The sequence below is a fragment of the Strongylocentrotus purpuratus genome, unplaced genomic scaffold, assembly GCF_000002235.5.
Source record: "Strongylocentrotus purpuratus isolate Spur 01 unplaced genomic scaffold, Spur_5.0 spur5_contig_826, whole genome shotgun sequence".
Taxonomy (NCBI): Eukaryota; Metazoa; Echinodermata; class Echinoidea; order Camarodonta; family Strongylocentrotidae; genus Strongylocentrotus; species Strongylocentrotus purpuratus.
This window is the reverse complement of record NW_022145531.1, coordinates 176323-203165: the sequence shown is the minus strand read 5'-3', so window position 1 is coordinate 203165 and position 26843 is coordinate 176323. Positions and strand designations below refer to the sequence as shown.

At 36.8% G+C, this 26843-nt stretch overlaps 1 protein-coding gene and 1 non-coding gene across 2 annotated transcripts; both read right to left on the bottom strand.

Annotated features, from left to right (window-relative positions):
• Positions 1-5345: 5345 nt before the first annotated feature.
• LOC105446350 (harmonin) lies at positions 5346-25932 on the bottom strand. Its single transcript, XM_030982664.1, has 14 exons — positions 25658-25932; positions 23479-23546; positions 21737-21880; positions 20423-20564; positions 18254-18362; positions 17548-17627; positions 17154-17348; positions 14233-14349; positions 12204-12374; positions 10215-10295; positions 8562-8718; positions 7461-7573; positions 6526-6587; positions 5346-5773 (listed from the first exon to the last, which is right to left on the bottom strand). The coding sequence occupies exons 1-14, from the start codon at positions 25775-25777 to the stop codon at positions 5761-5763; spliced, it is 1572 nt and encodes a 523-aa protein (XP_030838524.1). The 5' UTR covers positions 25778-25932; the 3' UTR covers positions 5346-5760.
• Positions 19835-19907, bottom strand: TRNAT-AGU. The gene has a single exon. It is a non-coding gene; the product is annotated as a tRNA-Thr (tRNA).
• Positions 25933-26843: the final 911 nt, after the last annotated feature.

Below are 26843 nucleotides of genomic sequence, written 5' to 3'. Positions count from 1 at the left end.
AGAAATGTGATCCCAGCTTTCCCATTTTAATTGCTTTTTTCTTTTCCTCATCCCTATACTTAAAAATGCTTTTTTTTCATTTTTTCTAAAGTTAGTACTCGCCCCCACCCCCCCCCCCGATCTTGACATAAATGTAACATACTTCACCATGAAAATGATAGTATTACACATTTTTATTCTATATGAACTACCTACCAACCCAACAAATATATCTCGCCATTCTAAATCTTTAATTTCATCTAACTCAAAAAGTTGTATTAAAGCCTGCCATATCCTTTGAACGCTCCCACAAGATAAAAATAAATGTTTGTATGTTTCTATTTCCTGCTTACAAAACGAACATAAATTATCACCAACAAAACCAAATCTATGAAGATGCTCATTAGTGTATATGGCTCCATGCAATAATTTAAATTGAAATTCACGTTGTTTTCTAATGAGTATAGTAATTCTTGGTCTAACAAATATTTCTTTTAATTCTTTATCTATAAAATCATAATCATTTTGCCCATCCCTTACCTGCAAATCATACGTTTGTTGCAGTGCTTTGATAAAATAATCATAGATTGTTCTTGAACCCACATCCACAAACTGTATTTTTTACTAGAAATATGGAAATAAGTATTAAAGCTTATCAAATCAACCTCGAGGAATTCTATTAACCCTGAATCATCCTTCCATAACCTGGGTATCGCATCATAAATATCAATAATCATAAGCAAATTATATTACCTTTCATACCGAGGTTCATAAAATATTTAACAGACTTAACATGGCCTTTCTCAACCAAGTGATTCAGTTGAACAATCCCTTTTTCAAACAAGTATCTATCAAATATACTTTTTCCATTTATACATATATTCTGATTATTAAAAATAATTGGATCAATATAACCCTCCAAATATCTTAAATTACTTGTCTCTTGCCATGCTTGCAACATTTCCATATAGTATGTTGGAATATCTAAAACGAGTTTAATCTTTTTTAAATCATAATCATAACATAACATAACATAGTCATAATCATGACATACTGTATACGTGTAGGCTATACAGTTATACATATATACAAAAATAACTCATGCATTATGCTGAAATAGAAACAATCACTTTTTTTTCTTCTTCTTCATCTTCCTTTTTTTTTTCTCTCTCTCTCTTTTTTGGTAATCTCAAGGGGGGGGGCGGTATTTGAACAGGCCATCCCCCCTCCTTCAACCGAGGGGGGGGGGGGGGAATGCATGAGTAGAACATTTGTCACATGCATGCATATTCACCTGTTATACACATTTTTACATAATAGCAGTGAAGGGATGTTCCTTTGTCTACCACAGCAATAATAATGAAGGTAGAATGAGGAACTGTATATTTTGTCCTCTTTCTTTGTCCATTCTTAAAAAAAAAATCTTTTAAAGAAAATATGAAAAAGGGTGCATTTTTGTAAGTTCATTTAGGGGATTCAATCACATATTTGATAACAAAAACACCAAAAAACATACAAACAATCAAACATTAAAATAGTTTGTTGGGACTAAAAAGAAAAAGTACAAAATAAAAGCGGGATTTTCGAAATTACGCATAGGGAAATAAAATGTTGGGGGATTTTTTCGCTCTCTCTTCTAAAAATCGTGGATCTGTTCTGATGTGTAAATGGGATTGATTCTACTTGAGCTTAGACTTGTGGAAAAAAAGAAGAACAAAATGTTATAGAGTTTATTCCGCTGTTTTGTTCTCTGACAGTCACTTGCAATAAGACCATCTTTGCATCAGAGGGTTCGTTCACATCTCCTAATCACCCAGGGAACTATCCGACCGATATTAACTGCATCACCAGAATTAAAGTTAATCCGGGTTACTGGATTGATCTGACCTTTCAAAGCTTCGAGTTAGAACCGGCTCCTGGCTGCATATTCGACTATGTAGAGGTAACAATACTGCAATATAGCTCTCTGTTGTGGTTTGTTCATACTTACATTATAAAACGTTTCCGATCGCGTTCTCTCTCTCTCTCTCTCTTTCCAGTCTCCTTTTTTAAAAATAATCTTTCTCTGCTCTTTTAATTTCAACTATTCTTCTCTCCATCTTCCATTTCCTGTTCTCGATTATGCTTTATAAATGCTAGTGGTATTCTAGTAATTTACTCATTCTATTTTATTAACTTAAAAAATTCATCAAGAATATTATAACACATTTTCAATACACTTGGCAAATTATAAAGAGTTCAATTGTTTCAAATGAATCATAATCGCATAAATTCGGTTCCTCTCTCTTTCTACGCAGGTATTTCAGAATCGCGAAGACGGAACATGGACATCAATTGCAAGACTTTGTGGAACTCGAAAATTTCGTTCCTCGGTAGTAGTTGAAGGTAGCTCTGCTAGCGTCTTGTTCCATAGTGACGTCCATGGGTGTCGATCTGTAACTGATACCATTGTTACCAGGCGGGGTTTTGTTGCCAATTTTAGTGAACTTGATCCCTAAAAGATCTAAGTAGGACAAATTATAAAGGCGTCATCAAAAACAATTTTCTGTAACGGAAACAAGTACTTAATTTCACAATACTAGTCATGGTTAGTTATCCAGGCTAGTCAGAGCCGGTTTTAATTTGTTGACAGATTAGGTGAGCTTGGTCCCTAAAAGAAATTAGTAAACTAAATCATGAAGGCGTTACGCAAAATTATTTTCCGTAATGAAAAAAGTAATTATTTTAAATTAGTAGTCATGGTTAGTAAGTTATCCAGGCCAGTCAAAGGCGGTTTTAATTTTAATTAGTAAAATAAATCATGAAGGCGTTACCCTAAATAATTTTATGTTACGAAAACAAAAGTACTTAATTTCACAATACTAGTCATGGTTAGTTATGTAGGCCAGTCAGAGATGGTTTTAATTTGTTGCCAATTTGAGTGAGCTTGATTCCTAAAAGAAATTAGTAAAATAAATCATGAAGGCGTTACCCAAAATGATTTTCCGTAATGAAAAAAGTAATTATTTTAAATTAGTAGTCATGGTTGGTAAGTTATCCAGGCCAGTCAAAGGCGGTTTTGATTTTAATTAGTAAAATAAATCATGAAGGCTTTACCCTAAATTATTTTCTGTAACGAAAACAAAAGTACTTAATTTCACGTTACTAGTCATGGTTAGTTAGTTATCCAGGCTAGTCAGAGCCGGTCTTAATTTGTTGCCTATTTAGGTAGCTTGATCTTTAATTATGAACTATATGAACATAATCTCAGAGTCGTCATCTGAAAACATAGTTTTGTGGAAGGAAATCATCTAGTTTCTCCATAGTAGTTGAATAACATTCTACTAGTGTCTTATTTCACAGTGACATCATTGTTAACATACGTGGTCCTTCAGTGTTGCCAATTTGGTTAATGATTGATCTTAACAATAAACTATATATCGACACAACCACAAAGGTGATATACTAACACACATTTTGATATTGATGATATAAGTTCCTGACATATGTACGCGTATTATGTGAATACAACAAAAAATCTCTATTACTGTTGAGATCACAATTCGTATCATGATTCATATTTGTATACTAATATCAACATCAGTGGCGTACGCAGGATTTTTTCAATTTGAAATCAGGCCGAAAATTTCGCAACGACTCAGCCAGCCGCTGAATAAGCGGACACTTTTTTTGACAGTAAGGTCACCTTTTTAGGTCAACCATTGGCATAATTTTTTTTTTTTTTTTAATAATTATATTTTAAAAAAAAAAGGGGGGGGGGTTTCCTCCAAAATACACGCATTAAAAATACCAAAGGGGGGGGGGGGTTAACGCCCCCCCCCCTACGTACGCGCCTGATCAACATACTAACCGGTAATCATAGCACCACACAAAATTCGGTCTGAAATACATCATATTATCAGACTTAATATCATTAATAACAACAATTATAAACTATTTACAAAACATCTCTTCCACAAGCAGTATAGAACAAATCATATTCTGGGTATATATTTTGTTTAACTTTAAGATCTCGAATACACTTTCTTGAATACTATCAAAACGAGACACTACACACAATACTAATACATGAATAATTTCCTGATAATAATTTACAAGGTGTATAATAATTCAAGTACGAATCAATATGATAATAATGATATATTTTATTTGTTACATTTGAGTACTGAGTATGATAATTCCATTGTTTAATGAGGTTAAACAAATGAATATAAAGAATGGATGTGGAGTTTGTTGGTGTACCAGTATAAAGTAATACTAAAGCTTAAAGGCCCACTGCACTACTTGTAGCTACTTGCGCCCTCTATATAACAAGCCATGCCTAATCGGTGACCATTGGTCCCCCATGATCCTCTTTTTCTTGTGTTAACTGAGAGCTGAGTTGATGAGATAACTACCTGTCCAGTGACCTTGCAGGGCAGTCTAATCCCTCCTGTAAACTATGGCAGATACGCTTTAATCATTATATTAGAAATTCCGTTAATGGATTCCGAATAATGATATTTGGAAACGGAAAGAAATATAATACTGCATGTGCATATTTCTTTAGATGTTATTACTCTGCTTTGATCGTCAAATCATGCATACATTGTTCATTTGCCTTAACTGAATTTTCAAATAAACACAGGAGTATAATATATAGGCAAAAGCCTGAGGTTACTTTGGAAGCGCCATAAGGACATTTTATCACAATGCGATATGAAAATAGTATAATTTTACAATTATCATAAACATGATTTCATGGTTTCATCATAATTGGACTTATTATGCATTACTGTGTTTTAGATAGATTGAATAGTGCCACGTTGCATAGCAGTGATGGTAACTTTGCAACGAATGGTAACTTCCATAGAAACCTGACTTTGACTGGCTGTTGAGTGATGTTGCCATTATATGCTAGTAAATATTGATGGAAAAGTTACCGTCACTGGCAGGTTTTATGCAACGGGCCCCATATTTCCTTTTTTGAAAAAGAGAATTTTCAAGTTCTTTCAATGAAATTTGAATAGGCTTTGATATCTAATTAAGAAAGATGGCACACAATATGCTTTGAATGTATCACAGTTAAATTATATATGTCGTGCCAATAAGGGAGTTTACAGATACAATCTGCGCATGGGCAGATAAAGGTCATTTGTACCAAAAAGGTAAAACCCACAGAGATGAATACTGGATATGCGCTCATGAAAGTTATGTAACATTATTCATTTATGCACCAACGGTACGTTATATGATACGCAGGTGGAATTATTCTTTTCAAGAGGGCAAACAAAAGGTATTTATGAAGCACATCTAGGACTTTCGCAGTTATTATTCTAATATGCTCAAAGTGGAACTTCTCCATGTGTAAAAAAATCTGTGGATATTTGGGGTCATTTGTACCATGTGCTATCTGTAAACTCCCTTATTGGCAGAAATACTTTTCTTGTGATTGTTGGGAAACACTTTCCATCAATACACATTGTATTTCTACACCTGGAACCGTCTTATAAAGAGTTGCAATTAATCGCAACTTATCTGCAATTTATATCAATCGCAACTGTGTACATAAGAGATAGGAGACTGCAAATTCGCGATTGGTTGGAGGACTTTCAATTAATTTGGATCAATCGCCACTCTTTATAAGACGGAGCCCTGGTCAGAAAAGAATAAAAGATTTGATTTCAGGCAATGCTCTAAAATTACATCCAGTATAGAATTGCAAACGCCTTGTTTAATTTGTGTTGTTTTCTTTTTGTCTCCGTGTGCTATGGGCGTCCACAGATATCTCAGTTCTGTAGCCTAAAAGAAAGTGCTGTGAAAAGAGTAAAGTGCGGATTAAGGAACCACGGTGAAAATGAGTCCGTCTTGCTAAATTACGTTTAAATGCATTTGTGATGCGACTCAGAATACTGTTCTTGATATATACAGTCTGCTGAAACATGGAATGGTGTTGAATAATTCTTGTTCAACATTAACTCAACACCCTTCTGGCTCTCCGCATACACTATCATGTTTATGCCTATGTTTATCTTGTATCTCACACCAATGGGAAACAAATGTATGTTTTATCATGGACAATAAATATTAAATCTTCAAATTGGCAATCATCTTAAAGAATTTCGAGTGAAAATAAAAATAAAGCAGTTAAACCTGCTTTAGTGACCATCTGTCTAAAAAGACCATATTTTTGTTTGTATCCCTTGAAAGTAGTTTCTCAGTGAGACATGTACTAAAGAAAACTGAAGATAAAGACCACCTGCCTATAAATAATAAAGACCACTTTTCTTGTCTCCCTTGGGTGGTCTATATAGACAGGTTTCACTGTATTAAGGATTTATACAAGTTGTGAAAATCAATTATTTTGAACTAGAAATGTTCGAACTGTGATGGGAAGCAATGACGAATATCGTCATATGGAAATGCTTCGTATGGAAACCATCTTGTTTTGATTATTGGTGTAATAAAAAACACAATTAAATTGCAAAATGGTTAACATACATTGTGGACTGATTTGTGGACTTATAAAATCTTCGTTTTTGTTTATACTATGCACTCTATACTTACACTTCATCTTCGTAGTTCTTTGGCGGCGCTACGGCGATGATCATTCTCAGTATTTGAGATCCCTGTCAGTGTAGAAGAAAAATCATTTATAAATATATTATTTCTTCAAATTTCATTAAGAACACAAATGCATACACCTTAAAAATCAACCTGGTAAAGCACGTCATTCTTTAAAATTCGATAGGAAACTCTTTTTTTCTTTTAAAAAAAAAAACTTTTAGCTTAAGAGTCTTTTTCTTCTCAAAAATTAAAAACTGACTCAAAAGATGACATTTAATATCACCGAAACGAACTACGATCATAAACTTTTCTAACAAGATTTGTGGCGTGTTTGTAAACTATGGGGTACTGACAGACCCTGTGCACACGAGGCGTTATTTATTGACGCAGGAATGCGTCGCTAACTCCCGTGTTCTTTGATCTGCAAGCTCAGCGAGGCCTCATAATTAAAATGATTATAAAATGTGCTATGAGCTCATAACTGCTTTTACAGGCTTAATGAGCGAGTTCGTAATTAGGATTTGCGCATGGGCAGATAAAGGTCATTCGTACCCAAATTGTAAAACCATTAAGACGAATACTTGGATCGTGCTCATGCAAGTTATGTAATCAGTATTCATTTATGCACCAACAGTACATTTATCTGATACACAGGTGGAAGTATTCTTCTCAAGAGGCAAACAAAAGGTATTCATGAAGCACCTCCATCACTTTGGCAGTGATTATTCTAAAATGCACAGGTGGGAAGTATCCATCGTGTCTAAGATCTGTGGGTATTTTGGGGTCATGCGTTCCAGAGCTATTTACGAACTCGCTCATTAGCGCAGGTAATAACGCATTCAAAATGGCGTCGTGTGAAACGGATAATACGCTGAAAACTATCAAAGCGTTTGGTGTTATTTTCCCTTTTTTATGTTTGCGTTAATCATACTCACGTCAAGTGTTCCCTTCATGTGGTCTTTGAATGTAGTCTGCGCCGTTTCCAAGGGGACGTCAATCAGCTTCTTTCCCTCCAGCATTAAGATCTGATCACCCTTGCTAATGGCTCCTATAATATTGCAATAAGAAATGATTTAATGAGTTCAGTGGTTTCATCATATCATCTTGGAAAAGCGGATTGTCGTAGATTCGAGTCCTGGGCCACTGGGGCCCGTTTCACAAAACTTGTCATCAGTGACTCATGATAGTTTTTGTTGTAAGCTAGTGAAATCCTTGCTTCTGATTGGTTATCAGCAGATTAGTCACTGAGTTTTGTCATTTTTCATTGAAAAAATGTTTTGTGAAACGGGTCCCTGGTACGGCACTAATGCTTTTGGGCAATACATTAACATACATTTGCCACTCCATACCCAGGAGAGTAATTGGGACCTGGTAGAATGACGAAAATCATTTTGGTCGTAATTGCCATGGGCCTTTATAGTCCTTATGGTAAGAATACTCCCCACGGGAGATGGTGCACACATTGTTTCGCGTGAAAGAAATCCACCACAGCGGTTCGAGTCCCAACGCGGCACTAATTCCTTTGGCAAGACACCTTCATTTGCCACTTTCCACCCAGGTTTCAAATAGGTATTGGTATATGAGAGAATTCCGTGAATGACGTGAGCACCGAAATATTATAGCGCCTTGAGCGCCTTGCGTGATGGATAGTTATATGTGCGATAAACGTAACCTATCATCATCATCATCATGGTCATCATCATCACAATCATTACCATCATCATCAACATGTGATTTGACTTGATTTTTTTAATGTTTATTCAATCAATCTCACCCTGTACACGTACACATACAGGCGGTTGCACAAAGTTTACGATTAATTTAAAAGCGAGTGATCAATTCGAATCAATCGCAACACTTTATACCAGGGTACCCAGTATCAAATCCTTATCTGGGACCAGTCGTATAAAGAGCAGTGACTGGTCCGAATCAATCGCATGATTGCAGTCTCCTATATATCTTATGTACATAGCTGCGATTGATTTCAACCCTTTATAACTATAAGACCCTATTTCACAAAATGACGTCACACATACCACTTTTAGCAGCCGCACCGCCCTCTAGCACCTCTGCTACCACCACCCTCCCAAGAAGGGGTGTATTTGAGCCCCCCTCGAGGTACATCTCTAGCGGTCCATCCTTCACGATCTCAACCTTTCTCAGAGTTCGATCATCAATCTGGCGTGTAGTGAACTGATGGTAACATATTGGTAAAGGTAAATAGCGAATTAATATAACAGGGGGGTATTTCACAAAGATCCTAAGTTGAACTTATCTCTAAGTTGGACTTAAAAATTATGGAAAGCCATTAGCATCTTTGAAAATATTTTGTAAAAGTTATTTTGAAAGGCATAACATGTTGATTCAAATCATTCATATTTTCTATCATCAAAGAGATTTCATGTTCTTGTTGTGGAATTTATAAAAAGTCTAAAATACTTGAATTTCTGCTTTTGAATATATTTCATTTTAAGGCTCCAATGGCTGTCCATAATTTTTAAGTCCAACTTAGTGTTAAGTTCTACTTAGGATCTTTGTGAAACACCCCCCTGAACTGTTTAGCACTACCTCAGCGAGTATTAAAACGTGATCTTGAAAATTGAACGATCAATTTACTCTTGTTGGCAAATCTGAAAAAAGAAGAAAGGGTTCTAAAAAAAAACTTTGGCTCTTCGGCAAAATTCGAAGTTGGAGGACCCATATTTTAAAGCAAATTCCCCTTCCTCCAAAATCCAAAATGGTCTGGCGATGCCACTTCACGCATATATTCGCATTCTTTCCAGAACCCAATTAAATTAAAAAATTCACGTCTAATCAAATAATAACAATCTCAGAGAATCCACCTTTATAGTTTTTGCTGTATCTCTCCTGATCAAATATAATAACTTGAACAATTTTACCCCTTTATTATTTTTTTCCTCCATTTCTTTGACGTTAGATTACAAAAATCCAAAATGCCGGAAAAGGGTATTCTTTTTAACGTGACACTTATCACCTATGGAGTTCTTGCTAATTCTCTCCCGACCAAACATGGTAACTTAAAAAGTTTTACCCTTCTACTATATTTTTCATTTCGTTGACGTTAGATTACAATAATTCATACAAGTTCCTCCATTTTCTCTGCAGTTTTCATTTAACGTAATTATTATCAATATTATTGGCGGATGACCTTTCTTCCCCCCCCACCCCCTACTTGACAAATGCGATATAACTGACTACTATATAGTATTCAGTATTCAGATTTTTTTTTAATTCTTTTTCAATTAAAGATCGATCAATCGATCTTATTTACTGGGTTTAAACCACAAACATGTTTCAATAATTTAATTTCTCCCAGGAAGCATTTTATTTATAAAAGTTATTGACCTATGGCGGACTAATGAATATTAATAAGTCGAATTGAATCAGGAGAGCTTGGGTATTTGTTTCTAGTTCATCTTGACTGTGCCATGGACCAGTGCTGGCCTGGTGGAATAAAGTTGCTGCCCGGCAAGCGGCAAGCAGTAGATGGCAGGTTCATGTGCCTCTGGTCCCAAGATTTTTTTCTGACTTGTTTTTCAATTACAGATCGATCAATCGATCTTATTTACTCGGTGTAAGCCACAAATATGTTTCAATAATTGAAATTTCTCCCAAGAAGTATTACATTTATAAAAGTATTCAGTATGCTGCCAATTTGATAATGTTACCATGGAGTAAGGATCACTGGTCCACCACTCTGGCAGATTGGAAACAGGTTTGGGCTTCGGTTTGGGCTTCGGTTTCTCATCCTGTATAAAAAAAGAAGACATTTATTGCGTTTTAATTAACTTGACAAAGGATAAAGATATGATATGCTATAAAGATCGCAAGTATATGCCATGTCTATTCTTATGGAAGTATTTTGATAAGACAGGCTCCAAGAAATTAGCTTCCTGTTTATTCATCAAGAACAAAGACAGAAAACATGCACTATCATTTTAATATTACTCGAATCTGTATGTTTACTGTAATCCCTCTGTTTATTTTATTTTTCTGTGTGTGTTCATAACTCAATTCATGTTGAAAAAACGTTATTTGGCTAACGACCTACTGGAAGAAAATCAAATGTAATTGAATGACTATGACGGTTAGCAAATCAAGATAAACCATTAACATATATTTGATATTTGATACATTACGCTTAAGATGACTGTTTTCAAAGTTCTAATAGCGATCAAAATTAAAACTTATAATATGAATAGCAGCATGCATAACACATGATACAGCGAAGCAGGACATCTGGGACAACTATCCCGGAATAACATCTCTCCGTTAACTACACATGATAAACACACGTAGGATAAATAGTAGCTTTTCGAAAGCCCTTCGAGGACAATATTTTCTGACTGCTACCCCACACCAAGACAATTTTACAGGTTAAATATATATGAGACAGACTGATATCCAGGGAAATTGTTGCAGAGGTAGTTGTTTGCGTGTTATATGGAATTATTACAAATACACACATGATTAATTAAAAGAATTGAAAAAACATAACACACGTCAATGATTACGGATATACAAGTGAATAAACAGTATGTTTTAGGAGCATGCAATGAATCAGTTTAATTCATCACTTTAAAATCAGCTTCTTTAAAAAAAAACAATCTTAATGGGTGCCTCTAACTTTGGTTAAATCCCCTCCCCCTCCATTGGTAAGAATGCCATTAAAAAAAATTGATAAGCCTTTTCTATCTTGTATTCTTGTTAATCTGATTTTTCCTTCTTCTTCTTCTCCTCCTCCTCCTTCTTCTGCTCTTCATTCTTCCTCAACTTATATCTTTTCTTCGCCATTTTTCTCTTTCTCCTCTCTCTCTCCTCGACCCTATTCTTCTGTTCTGTTTTAATCTCCCTGTTTTTTCAAAATGCATATCAAGACTTCTCATTATTGTCCAGTTTGAAAAAAGTACGATAACAAATGAAAGGGAAGGGAATGTAAGCATCATTTATTTCAAGTGGAATATTGGTGAGTTAAGGGGTGATAACATATTGCTCCGGTTGTCTCATTTTCGCTCGCCAGCACAAACGTAGCTAGTTCGCCGTCACTAACCAACTAGAATGTTCCATTCTGTTGCAGGTTGTATAATTATGCCCTTGGGTATGTTTTTGAACCGGGTGTGCGGAAATGGTGTGTTGGGTAGGGGAAGTGAGAGTGTTCACGTGTGTGGTAATTGTATGTGTGTCAACAATTAAAGACTAATACATGACAGATGGCTTATCATAAATCTACAATGACGAGTAAACTGTGTACATCACAGTCCACAGATAAATGTGCCTTGAACGTATAGCAGACGGCAATCGGTGGATCAGACGACACTTGATAGTGATGAATTTTTAACGATTTTTTTCGGTAAAAGTCCATAGGCTAACATGTTAGGCTGCTGACTCTGACGATAGGGGGCGTTGTCAAATGAGACTAAACGGAGCTATATGATTGTTATGTTAGTAAGCTGTAAGTGTCTGATGACTATTAAACACGTGACACGACACAAACATATCACTTAGAAGCGGGTTGTTATACATTAGTCTTTTCAAAACATTTTGTTAATACTTTATACCGGACATCCCATTACAGCGGACATCAAATGTGCAATTTCAGCAGACAATAACTACTCTGCCGAACAGCATGCTCCTTCATACAATCGTTCATCACTTACAACCTCCTCATTGACCGGTTTATAATACGACCAATGAGTCCCAACCTCCAAACCGCCCTTCCGGATCGCATCGCCGGCACCACTCCCGGATACCACCGCCGTTGCCAGGGGAACGCCCGCATCCTTGATGAGAGGAGAAGGCGGGGCTGGTTCCATCTGGATAGCATCCTCCTGTTATGGGTGGATTGATAGGAGATGTTGATTAGCATATATTGAAGAAAACAGCATGAACTTGAACCATTTTTTGATAAGCATGGCATCACTATGAATATGACGGACAAAGAAAGAGGACAAAATATACAGTTCCTCATTCTACCCTCAACAATTGCTGTGTCAGACAAAAGAACTTCCCTTCACTGCTATTACGTAAAAATGTGTAGAACAGGTGAATATGCATGTGATACCTGTTCTACACATTTTCACATAATAGCAGGTAAGGGATGTTCCTTTGTCTACCTGAGGAACTGTATATTTTGTCCTCTTTCTTTGTCCGTCATATTCATAGTGCATGCAATCGTTGATGTAGACAAAGGGATAGTCTCTCGCATTTACACTACCATACGCCTCATCAGAGACGTCGTATGGTGTTTAAGGGATGCGTTACAAATTTAACCCTCTGATGAATGTTTCTAGTATTTGTATGGTTCTGAAATGCAGAGGAGCGCACAATTATATTACTAGATTATCATTATTTCGACCTCCTCTTCAGCATGTTCGGGTTAAAATACACAGAATGATCTCGACCTGATGCATGGCATATATCAAATGAGTCGGCGTATGCTGGTTCCGTCGTATACATTGGATACGCAACTGAGCCGACAAACATGCACGTTTATAAAATATATAATGGAAGACGAACTTCTACTTTCGGACATATGAATCATAAAGATCATATTACAATTATTTATTTTTTTTTAAATATAATTATTATTATTTTTTTTTTTTTTTTTTTATTATTATTATTATTATTTTTTTTTTATTTTTTTTTTTTGGGGGGGGGGGGGTCTCTACAACATGCCACAAGAACGCCCGTCACAAAACCTGTCAAACTTCACTATAATATAGATAAGAGAGACATTCAGTAGCAGATATTGACGTTGGTGCCACGTGACAACTTACCTTCATATTATATCTCTTCCATAATAAGGAAATTGAGCATGATAAAACAAAACGAGGAAGGAAAGAGAAAAATGGAGAGAGAGAGAGAGAGAAAGAGAGAGAGAGAGAGATAGAGAGAGGGAGGGAGAGTGGGAAAGGGGGGGGGGGGGTAAAGCGGAATATTTAGATAAGATAAGAGATAGCAATATCAAGAGAGGAAAACAGTGTGAAGGAAGGGAGAACAGAGGGAAAATTACAGTGGGAGAAAGAGGGAGAGAGTTAAGAGAGAGAGAAAGAGAAAGAGAGAGAGGGAAAGAGAGAGAGGGAGAGAGAAGGGAGAGCGGGAGAGAGAGAGGGAAAGAGAGAGAGGGAGAGAGAGAGAGAGAGAGAGAGAGAGATGGAGATGGAGACCATAGAAACAATATTTAGAGAGAAGAACCGAAGTGTGTCAACTGGAAAATCTTTTTAATACAATGGAATAAATACGGAGTAATTAAAACCGCGTTACTTCCATTACACCGCACTGATACACATACAAATGGACGCCCTATATACACCATAATATTGTTTCCACACTTTAACAGATAAATCATTTCATTGTGTTATATAAGTAATACGAGGTCCCCTTCTTCATCTGTTATTGATATTCAACAAAAGATTTCGAAATACATGACGCGTTAATAAATAATCGTATATATTTATGTATGTTTTGATTTGTCTTACTTACATGTAGCTTTTTTTTGTTTCACTATACCATGCTGATAGAGGCATGAGATTGCAATGGGTGGATTAAAATTAAATAAAATAAGTATAAAAAGTGACAAAGTTGCTGATGGAAGTGCTCAGTGCACTCAAGGAATAAGTCCTACCAGGTAAACCCGCTTACTACACCTGGGTTGAGCGTGGCAAATGTAGTTATTAGCCCACCTACCTCCCATGACTTGAGTACGATGTTGAGATGGTCGCTGCTCTTGAGGGCCATCAGGGCTTCGGCGTGGGACACGTCATCGAAACTCGTCGAATTCACCGACTTGATCTGGTCTCCAACCTGTAGATGAAAGTGTTATTTTCAACGTTATGCATGATCAGAGGAATTAAAGCTTTTTGCTTCATTAAACTGTAATTAACACAAGTATGCATGAAAAAAAGCAATACAAGAATACGTTGAATCTCATGCTACATGTATATGAGTCAAGAATCACTGACATAATCATATATGGGGACACATCTACCTGTCCCCATCGAAAAGCAAAAAAAAGAAAGAAAGACAGTGAGAGAGGGAGAGAGAGAGAGGAGGGGGAGAGAGAGAGAGAGAGAGAGAGAGAGAGGGAGGGGGGAGAGAGAGAGAGAGAGAGAGGGGAGAGAGAGGGAGAGAGAGAGAGAGAGAGAGAGAGAGGGGGGGGGGGACGTTTCAACTGAACCAAGACTTCATGTTAAGATTATTTTATTAAAATTGTTCACACTTTTTTCTATCATAGTTCCTGTCAACACCATTCCTAAATTAAAACTAGTATTTTTTTTTGGGACCTCCCTGATTACTAGTAATAGTATCTGTCTCACTCCTCTTTGCTCTCTCTCTCTCTCGCTCTGTCTGTCTGTCTGTCTGTCTCTCTGTCTGTCTGTCTCTCTCTGACTCTCTCTCTCTGACTCTCTATTTCTCTCTTTCTATTTCGGGTCATTCTCTTTTTTAAATTCCTTTCCTTACTGATCTCTCGAGCTCTCATCGCACCCCCTCCCCCGAAAAAACAACAACAACACAACAACTCCGGCTTGGTCCTATAGCTACGTCCCTAGATGTTGTTTGTTGTTTGTATAGCTTTCATCATCTTGTCATTTGAGTCGCTGAATCGAGCCCCAAACCCGTCGGCACAATCACTTATTGACCACAAAGGTGATGTGAGGTGACTCAAAACACATTAACTACTAAAAGGCGTTGATGCCGGCAGGTATAGACTGACATTTTTGGAAATATAATTATATACAGTGTATTTCTTTAAATATTATAGGTATATGACATCCCTCACTCTTAAATGTTGGTCTAAAAGTTGGAATTTTCTTTTATAACAAAAAAGAAAAAAAGAGAGTTACTGTATACAAGACTACTGTATACAAATTGAAGTAAGGCCAAGATATTTTCTGTTTTAAAATAACTGTTTTGGATGATAAGGAAGAAATTGTTCAGACAACAACAAAAAAGCAGTAAAGACGAAATCGTTCAGGGAGGCCTAATAGTAATACAAGAATATTTCAAACAACGATTAATTCTGAAATACTCATGAAGGTATATTTCTGTGGAAATATTCCTGATGGTATATTCCTTTGGTATATATTCATGATGGCATATGGCTTTGAAAATATTCATGATGGTATATTCCTTTGGTATATATTCATGATGGCATATGGCTTTGAAAATATTCATGATGGTATATTCCTTTGGTATATATTCATGATGGCATACGGCTTTGAAAATATTCATGATGGTATATTCCTTTGGTATATATTCATGAGTCATGACGGTATTTTGCTTGAAAATATTCATGATGGTATATTATTTTGGTATAGATTCATGAAAGTATATTGCTTTGACAATATTCATGATGGTATATTCCTTTGAAAATATTCAAGCTGGTATATTGCTTCGAATATATTCATGATGGAATACTGCTTTGAAAATATTCATGAAGGTATAGCATATTCCGTTTATCACATTGGCTAAAATAGGTATAAACATATTTTCCCTTCTCCTTTTCAATGTTTTCTAACTATTACCGAGTCATCTCTCTGGCATCTGTCATCCATTTATCATAATTATTTACATGATATTTCGACGTCTGATCCCCATGGGAATAAGAATTGAATGTTTGGAAGTAATATCTAGACAGGTCTAAGGCCAAATAATATTATTCGGTTTTTCGTCGTCTCCTCCTTCCTTAACTATTTGTCTATACTTGTCCATTTTTATATCATCTAAATGACATTACTGCAACGATGATCACATTTCTTTGATGCTCCCCTCCCCCTAATGCTCTACTATACAAACATGCCCATGTAACATGTGTTCCTCTTCCCTCATTGTTCCCATACCTCCTAAAAAGAAAATGGTCTTTAAGATGCATTTTGTGAGCAGAATACATAAACGTTAGCACCCATGGTTTTATAATATCTCTCTCCTTTTTTTTCATTCTTCGTGAACGAATTGAATCTGCTAAAACATGCAAAACTACAACAAGAAAATGCAACCATACATAATCACAATCCAACACACCACATCTATCAAAATAAACGTAATGTCTGAATCAACAAAATATAAGCACCATTAGTTTTATAAACTTTCTCTAGTTTTCCCCATCCATGCACTCATCACAACCAAATCCTGAAATCCAGAACGAAATCCACCTAAACCTTCAAAAAATGTATAATATTTTAAAACCTGAAGGACGTTAGCTCATATCAATAAAAACAGAAAATTAAATCCCATTTTTAGCTGATGTATGTTTGGAGCCAGAAAGGCGTCAAATCAGATTTCACGCTTTTCTGGCTCTGAACAGACATTTTTCAGTTTCGGTTTAGTTTATTTCATTTTTCACAGTCCCATTCATTACATTAATCATACACAATAAGAATAAGTTCTTGTTATTTCAAGAGATGTAATAAAAATGCATACTATTATATCAAGCCATGAAATCAATATTACAGTCAAAATTACATACGGACATATAAATACGATTGTATGGTATTTAAACTAAAATTAGACAAATATATTTGCAGTGATATATGAGGGAATCTCGTAAAAAGCTAAATTTGTAAATTGTAGATCCCTTATAAAAAAAAAGAGCCGTCTTCTGTACTCACCTGAAATCCAAGTTTTTCTGCGAGGGTACCCGGGTTGAGCTTGTGGATGAAGATACCGGGGCGATTGGTCCTGCCGCTGCTGATGCCACACCCTAATTTTTGCCCCCCTTCCAAGTTGACAAAGATGGTCCTCTCCTTTGCGATGATGTTACGGGTTGAACCGGGAAAAATCTCCGCCAGTGGGGACCGCGGCTCCTAAACGTTTTATCGAGAAAGGGGTAACAAACAAATGGGAGAGGTAAATTACTTTATTAGTTCTTAACTATCTAGGTGTTTAACACCCTCACAAACACACATAGATGGTAGAAAATAGCAGTAAAGATTATTGAAAACATACGTTTAACAAGTTAGGACTTAGTTCAAAATTGAGTTTAGAATTTACTACATTACTTACTGGTGATTTTGGTCCCGTTTTCACAAATTGCCACGAGACTGGATCCGATCCCGTGTCTTTGATTGGCACAAGTCCGATTCCTAGATCAAATAAATGAATAATTATAATAAAAATTTAATGATTAAAGTAATTTAAATACAAATCTTTGAGAGTTCATTTCTTTACTAGTATGACCGGTTTCAATTTATCAATATGATATGTCCTGTATAAAAAATATATTGGTTTTTAAATGGTTGAGAGCTCTTCACGAGAAAAAAGATATGGCAACCATTTTAAGGTTGCTCAGAAAAAAGTACTATTTGGGAGTTGAAATGTTGTTTTGATGAAACATGTTTAAGTTTGAATACATTTTTTTCTTTTTTTAAAAGCAGTTTGGAGGAAGTAAAAAATAATCTAAAATAGATGTCAAATACATTTTTCTTTTAGTATCATCAAATACAAGTACATTCAATTCTAAGTCTGATATTGCTTTAAGATATACATGGTCACTGATGATATCAAATCGGTTACTTTTGGTGTATGAAAATACAGTCAAACCTGCTTTGGTGACCACCTGTCTACAAGGACCATGGTTTTTGTTTCCATTGAAAACGTTTTCTCACTGAAACATGTACTAAAGGAACCTGTCTACAAAGACCACTTTTTTGTTTCCCATGGGCGGTCGCTGTAGACAGGTTTGACTGTAGCTATCAGAATGACCTCTGACCTTTGATCTTGAGTGTGAGCATCTTCTTTAGTTTCATGGCTGACAGCGCCTCGTTGTGTGTGACCTGAGAAACATTGTACCCGTTCACGTGTATGATCTCGTCACCCGGCTGCATTTGGGAGGGGATGGGAGAGAGAGAGGGGGAAAGAGAGAGAGAGAGGGAGGTGGAGAGAGAGAGAGAGAGAGAGAGATAGAGAGAGAAAGAGAGAGAAGGGGATAGCAGGAGGAGAGTGGAGGGAGAAGGGAGGATAGGGGAGGAGAGGAGAGTGGAGGAGAGGGGAGGAGAGGAGGGAGAGAGAAGGAGAGAAGGATGGGAGGTAAGGGAGGGAGAGAGAGAGAGAGAGAGAGAGAGAGAGAGAGAGAGTGAGAGACAAAAAAAATGTCACTAAACATGTGTCCGTTTTTTCACAATTTAATTTTTTTTCTCGGGTGTTTGCATGCATTGTGAAAAGTGGGCCTTTGTTTCGAGAAAAATCCCCCAAATGGCCCTATGTCTCATTTTTTTCCAATCGTGATCCTATTTGCTTACGTGCACGACAATGGCCTGGTATGTGCCACGGAAATTTAGAATGAGAAGGAAAAAGAGCAGATGTCAAGATAACAGGGGCACTTATCAGAGGTGATAAGAGGAAGGGGCATTTTTACAAATCAATAGGGGCACTTGTCAAAGTAAAAGGGGCACTTTTTCTATGTAAAAAAGGGGCACTTATTAGAAAGTTAAAAGGGCACTTTCCCTATGTACAAAGGGGCACTTTGGGGGTACTATACAAAGGGAGGGCACCCCTCCCCCTGGCTTCTTGGAGGGCCGCCTCAGATTTAACTTATTTATTTATTGTGATATCCAACTGTCTGACGATGTGTGCTACCATATGGCTAGGATGATATTGATCTGCTGTGATCAAGGGGCGCAGTTTGCACAGTTGCCACCGCCTATATCGGCCCCAAATTTTGTTTTATACTTTTATACATTTTGGTCTTCCCGATTTCGATAACCCCTTCCCCCCCCCCCCCCCCCACCACCCAACCCTACCGACAGGAATATTTGACCAGCCAATATATAAATTTAACTAGATCTGAAAAGATTCATGCTTTTCATCCGTATGGGAATTGCTAAAATTAATGTCCACGTATCAAAGAAGACATTTAAAGGAAACCGGACCATGGAATTCTGAAAAAACGAAAGTGTACAAGAGTAATCCGCATGATGTAATATCTTTTAGCATGGCATGGGCGCAGCTATTTTCTTGAAAATATGACGTACCAGGCGAAGTTGTCCATGTATCATGCACCAAGCATTAGTTGGTAAGACTTTTTGATTCAATAACAAAACCATTACTTTCAAATGAGGGTAAATCATAGCTAAATCATAGCTAAGAAGTTAAATATTAATGTGAAAAATATATAACAGGGGAACGATTGTAACTCGTTTATTTGAAAATACTTCAATATAGGAGTTAACAAATCTATCTTTTAGGCAAAAGATGAAGAGCACCAACTTATCTATGCAATTTGCGTTCTGCACAGGATAAGCAGGTGAATGAAATGCTTATTGACACACACCTGCGAATGCTGACCGACAAAAGGCACTGCCCGGATTTGAACCGGGGATCTCCTGTTTACTAGACAGGCGCTTTACCAACTAAGCCACAGCGCCGCTCTATTTGCACTTGAGGTACCCGGGAGAACTACTCTCATACGTGGGTGTACCACTCTAATGGGTCACTTTTTCACACAAAAATCCCTAAACATGGGTCCCATTTTAAACAAAAATATATCTCTAAACATGGGTCCTTTTTTTCCTCAAAATTGTGAAAAATGGGTCTTTTTTCGAGAAAAATCTCCCAAAATGTCCCTGCAAAATGGGTAGGGGTTTCGAGGCTTGAGCGGCACACCCCCGTCCAAACCAAATATGAGTACCCCCCCCCCCCCCCCCCCTCCGGGTGCGTTATTTTTTTTCGGCGGCACAGATTGGGGTAAGGTGCGTGTTGAGCCTACGGGAAAGTTTAGGGTTAGGGTTAAGGTTAGGGTTAGTGTTAAATCAAGACCCCCTTAAAAAAAAAAGCCCCAATCTGTGCCGCAGAAGAAAATAACGCCCCCCGGGTAAGGAAGAAGATAGTTTATCGCAAATTTTGGCTTTAATGGAGGAAAATAATGGTTGGTTAGGCTTACCCTAAGTCCTTTTAGCTCTGCCTGTGAGCCTGGCGTCACCTCTGAGATAAACAATCCGACCCCATGCTCTACTCCACCTCTGAACTTGAACCCCAGCGGCTCGGCGCCGTGGCGAGTCAGGTGAACCAGACTAGCTTTCTTGCTACAGTAAAAAGAAAAATATGAGAAATTAATAATAATTATCAAACTGACGGTGAACAGTCGGGAAGAGAGCCGTTATATTGAAGGACAAAATGTAAATAATCATTCGTTAACAAGATAAAGTTCTGCGTCTTTGACCTTTGTGCCATTTTGTTCGCTAATTTGTACCGCCCCTTGTGTACCGCTGTAAACAGATAATTAAAAAGATTATACAAAGACAAGAAAGACCCCACTTGCGCATAATTATGAACTCGAATTATTTATGTATTACGGCCACGAACTTGCAGGGTAAATATGGCAAATTACAAATTATATTTCTATTTTGGCGGAGCGAGCAATGTGGCTCAACTTTCTGACTTTACTGATGCGAAACTTTTACCGGCAACAAAGGACATTCATTGTCCTCCAAAAACGGACATCGAATGATCCTGTGAACTCTCCGAAGTGTTTTAAACTACAGTTATAACATAATAAACATCCTCTAATCAATGACAATGTAAAAATCCTTATTCGAATTCATTTTAAATATAATCCACAATTTTGGATTATCTTCAATGTTCATGTAAAGACGTTTATCAGGAACCTATACAAGCACTGCTTTTCAATAGGTTCCTCACATTCTACTTAATATATCACATGAATTGAGTATCATTGAGACGTGCTCATACTATATGTATTTATATATATATATATATATAAATTCTATTTTATGTCTATCTATATTTTTGTTTTAATGTGGAACAAATAAACTTGAACTTGAAACTTGAACTTGAACAGACAATGTGATATTATAATATTATTGTTCTGGGATTAATCCTGACAAGCAACTGGGCGTTTTTTTTTTTTTCAATCCGCATACTGGTTTACATTTATTCCCCTCTATGTAACTTACATGTTGAGTGTTATTGTTGAATGTTTGTCTCTTTGTGTATGTATTCCTTTGTATTTTATAATGTTCATTACTTAATATTTTGCATATTTTTCGACTGGAATGTCAAGAAAAGAAAAAAAAAGATATGAAATGAACAGATACAAACATAAACGTATTATATCAAAATCAGCACGTGATAATGATGATGTAAACGTCGAATTTAAACTGACATTATAATAATGTCCCATCAAATCATTGCTAATGTGAACATGACCATAACCTACAAATGGGGTTGTTCTCACCTGGGAGGTACTGGACATAGGTTATTGTATTCCACCTGTTGGTTGACCGACACGAAAGGTCGAATGTCATCGAAGAGGTTGACCCGTTCTGGAGAGGCGAGAAGGTCTTTCAGGGTGTTGACCAGAGCAGCCACATCGCGATCTCTGTTAGACAAATAATCATCATAATGGCGTAAAACTATTTCTGTGAAATTACGAGATTATTTCTATTCTGAGCATGTTTCATATTACTGTACTATGTTTCTTGAATTATTGTAATGCTGGTGGGAAGCATATTTCCACATTGTGGACGAATAAATATCTATCTATCTAACAATTTAAAAAGAGATAATAATAATATTGTTTATTTAACTTGATGGCCGAATTGCAGATTCTTTTACAATCATGATAGATAAAATGGATATATAAAGTATAACAGATAATAATGATAATATAAATAATAATAATAATAATAGTAGTAATAATAATGATAACAATTAGAAGAAGAAGAAGAAGAGAAGGAAAAGAAGAAGAAAATATTCCGCTCTTGTGTATAACGTGCCTATGCGCTTCCAAAGAGCTTTGGAAATTATTGTCCTAACTTAAAGGTAAAGACCAGTATTGGAAATGCCCCAATTTCAAAAAATGAAATGGAAGCTCTCATTACCAATCATGTGAAAGAATATGTTTTGACTAATACATGATGATAACAAATTTGCCGGGTAACCGCCTACTTATTCATATATTTGGTAAATTTGTTTCTCTCATGGTCTGTGAGAGATATAGGGTAGTCCCATATACATCTTTCTGTGTATAGTGCTTGTAACTTTACGAAGAATGGGCCAAATTTCTTATCATTCTGATGATTCCAGAACCTTGCAGATGCTAGATGCTATATGATCAACCTTTTCTGATCGATTCCACGACGTTTCTTTCACAATGCAATCGCATGACCATAACTGGTCTTTACCTTTAACATTTTTTTTCCATTTCGTTTTGATTATTATTTCATTTCGCTTTGTTTCCTTCCCTAGCCCCTTGCTGCATAAGCCAATGCTACCGAATAGTAAGTTATGCCTACACAGCTTTATTTAGACCAGCTCAGGCAGGCCTACAAATGATTATTGTTATTACTTTGCAGTTTGCACGTAGCTTGTGATTATCGGCTTGAAGCCATATACGATGATGTAAACTGCTTGAATCCAAATATGTGTCTTTCACCAACCTTACTTTACATTCCTTTCCTCGACATTTGGTAATCATAAACTTTTGCTTAGTTTGTGACGGTATAACAACAAAACAAAAAAATCAACTGGATCGTACGCCTGTAACACTGGCGGACTTAAGGGAGATCACAATAGGCCCATGACCCCCCCCCCCCCTCCCCCATAAAGCCAGTGAACATACCTTTAGTATACAAGTCAAAATTGCGCCCCCTTTTTTGCGGAATGACCCCTTTTCTACCAATCAGTTAATGTTGGAATGAACAGGTAGAAAGAAGTTTTGTTACCATATTAAAAAAAAATGTGCTCCCTCTTTCATAGAACCCTTAATCCACGCTTACATTAAATTAAAAGGAAATATTAATGAAGAGTGAGAGAAAAGAAAGGTGATTTGACACGGAGGTGTGTGTGTGTGTGGGGGGGGGCCATCTTGAGTCATGTGAGGAATACATGGGGGAGGGTAGGGTTAATAGTCTATGACAAGCATGTAGGGAGATAGTTAAAAGAAGGGGGAGAAAAACAGGTGTATACTGGACTTACTGCTGGTATTGTTTTAGTTGTGAGTAGAGCAGGGCCTGATCCTTCTCGTACTCAAGAGTTGCCTGAACCTGGGTGATTGTTGAAAAGAAAAGAAAAATGGCAAATACACAATGGTTAAACGCAAAGAAATTTCATTCAATATGATTTATTTTATTATGTCAAGTGCAATAACAACAAAAGAGTTTCATAGTAATGCCGAGAGAGTAGTTTATAGAGAGTATCGAGGCGTATCGAGGGGGTAGTTTTGGGTGTTCGAACACCCCCTCCCCCTTGGCAAACATGGGGTGTTTTACAGTGTAGTCTTAGAATTTTAAAGACACCATTTATCTATGTTTCATCTATGCCCCCTGGATGTTGAGGGAAAAAAAGGAGTGTTCACCCCCCCCCCCCCCCCCCCCCAAAAAAAAAAAAAAAAAATTTAGTAGTTACCCCCTCCCGCTTATTCACCGGCTGGCTTATTTGCCGCTAAATATTTTCTCACGAATTGGGCAAAACAAAATAATATACAGTCTTCCTTACCCCCCCCCCCCCTCCCCTCCCCCTCTCTCCCCCCCCCCCCTCCCTCCCCCTCCGCTTATTCGCAGGCTGGCTGATTCGCCGCTAAATATTTTCTCACGAGTTAGGCAAAAAAAACACCTCCCGTTAAACAAATCCTGGCTACGCCCTTAATGCCCGCCCCCTCCCCAAAGATAAATCCATGCTATTGACAATACGGCAAAAGTGAACTTCGCTAGGCTACATAATGACGAACACGACATAGGTAAACATTTGGGATAATGACATGATTCGATCAAATTTGCAAAGCAATTTCCAAACAAGAGCTGCACTGTATAATATTATACGACACTGTATTCATGTTCCAGCCACTTTGAAGAGCCAATATCTTTGGGACTAACAATAACGACTTCACAGAATTACAGAAGAACAGTACATTCCATTATAATTATGAAGTTACATCATGCCAAAACCTCCGTTTATCTTTACAAAATATTGTTTGTATTCATTCGAACGAAACTCATTTCTTGTTGGTTTCATGCGGGAAAAGAAATAATTTATCTAATTTCTTTTGGATCTGAAAAAACACTCTATACACCTAATCTTCTTTATAATAACAATTATTTAAAAATGTAAAATGAAAATGTATAAATTATAATGTCGGTATCTTTGTGATGATAATCTTTAACGGTACAACGTAATGTGAAATGGTATTTAGAGCTTGCTATGGAAATGCACAGAATTTGGAATTGTCAAACAAAACCATCACTGAATTTAAATGAATATATACTTTACCTATCAAGAATAAATCATATTTGTCACAATTATTTCATAAAAAGAGGTAAGACAAAATTATTTCAACGTAATGGGCAATACATAATTTTATACGTAATGTTTATGTTTGTATATGAGTCATAAATGGGCTTTATATAAAAATCGATAAAAACACAGCAACCGTTGTCGACCTGATTCAGTAAAAAAATTCACACAATTATTATATTGATTGGAAATGAGATGGTATACACTTTTGAGGTAATAATATTGTGGGAATTTGACCAAAAAACAAACAAACTGAAAATACCATTTCACTCATAAAACAAAATATATTTCAATCTCAATGAAAATAATAATATACATGCGAAACATCATTGTGTTTCTTGAAATTCGTTATCAGTTTTCTTTTTTGCGGAAGCAATCCTTGGCAAATAATAATAGTTTTCTTTATTTTTAACTCAAAAGACCACATAAATTCAAAGCATTCCCATTTCTTAATGAATTTAAGTTTGATTGAGAAAAAAAAGTAATTAATATTATACCGCATCAATCTACAAATTATTTACCTTTTACGCCGGCAATATGATTACTAGTATTTATATTCATTGGCTATACAGATTAGAAAATTTGATGTCAGTATCCTATTCAAAGTCAAATTGACATTCAAATTTCAATCGTTAATTTGATATGTCTATTATAAATACATTGGAGTATTCAGGAAAAATATGATAGTTCATTATGGAATACAATAATCATTAGTATGTATATACGCCTAAATCAGGCCTATAGCTATTTCAGATACATATAATACTTTAAGATGAATAGATTGAAACGAAATTCAAAGAGAAGCTAGATATATAACTATATACTTTATTCTCATATTAAACAAAAACATAATCGAAGTCCTTACCCTTTTATTAAAATCCTGCGTTATTACACTATCCATTGTGTATATTCCAAATTGTTCTCGTTTGTGAATACAATTGCTGAGCGTTTCCAAATGAAATGAGCCGAAAAAGAACAATGTCATCCGTGTAAATACAGCTATTGATATAATACAATGCAACTGCCAACAGTCTGTAATATGCGATCTAGTAAACCGACGTGGATTGATTATAACGGTAGGTATCGGCCACAGGTGTCCCGTGCCGAGCGGGTTCAAAGTGCGAAGTCCCTTTCGCTGTGCGTGCGGGGAGAAAATCATTATGAACCAGAAATATTTGCCTCGTCCCCGTTCGCGCTCTTTTTGTTTGTTGGGGCGGCTCGATTATCTGTTTCGTCTCGTCATGAAGATTAAATATTATATCGCAAATGTCAGGGTGAAAAATAAAGGATACCAGCAACAAAGGAGTCATGTATGGGAGGGGGCATATTAGCCACCCAGTTCCCGTTACAAAAGTTTAAATTATATAAAGGCTTTATAAAAGAGAGGTATTTCGGAGGAAAAATCCCGCCCCTTTTCGGGAATTCGAAAGGCCGGCAGAATATAGGATAAGTTTTCGTTGCTGCTCAAACCCCAATCCTAACCCAACGGAGCCTGCTACTTTTTTTGGGGGGGGGGGGGGGGGAGGGGGAGGGGGAAGGGGAGTTAATTTGGCCTCTGCACCCCCCCCCCCCCCCCCCCCCCCGCGCCCCATTCTCGCAAAATACTATTACAGAGCAACTCCATCCTAGCTGGCGCTATATAATACCGGCGATCGAGAGCGCAGACCATCGATGGCTCAGACTAATTTATCCGACCCCCCCCCCCTCCCCCTAGTTACCACAAGAAATCTCCCAACCCAGTACGACGTTCAAGCTCGGGGAGGGGGGGGGCAATATATCAATTCAATTATGAGTTAGTAATGACCTCTTGTCATATAATGATATGAGCGGCTAGGCTTAGCCAGCCTAATTGGCATGTTTGAAACACGGTTATGAGATATCACCGTTTACTAAACGGCTACCTGAAAATGCCAACAACAAAGGACGGATCAGAATCTATTAGATAGTGGTCAATTGCTTTGCACTTTCATTCAAACCTTCATATTTCCCCCTTCTAAAGTTCTATCATAGTTGACGTTGTATGCAAGGCGACATGGGGGGGGGGGGGGGGG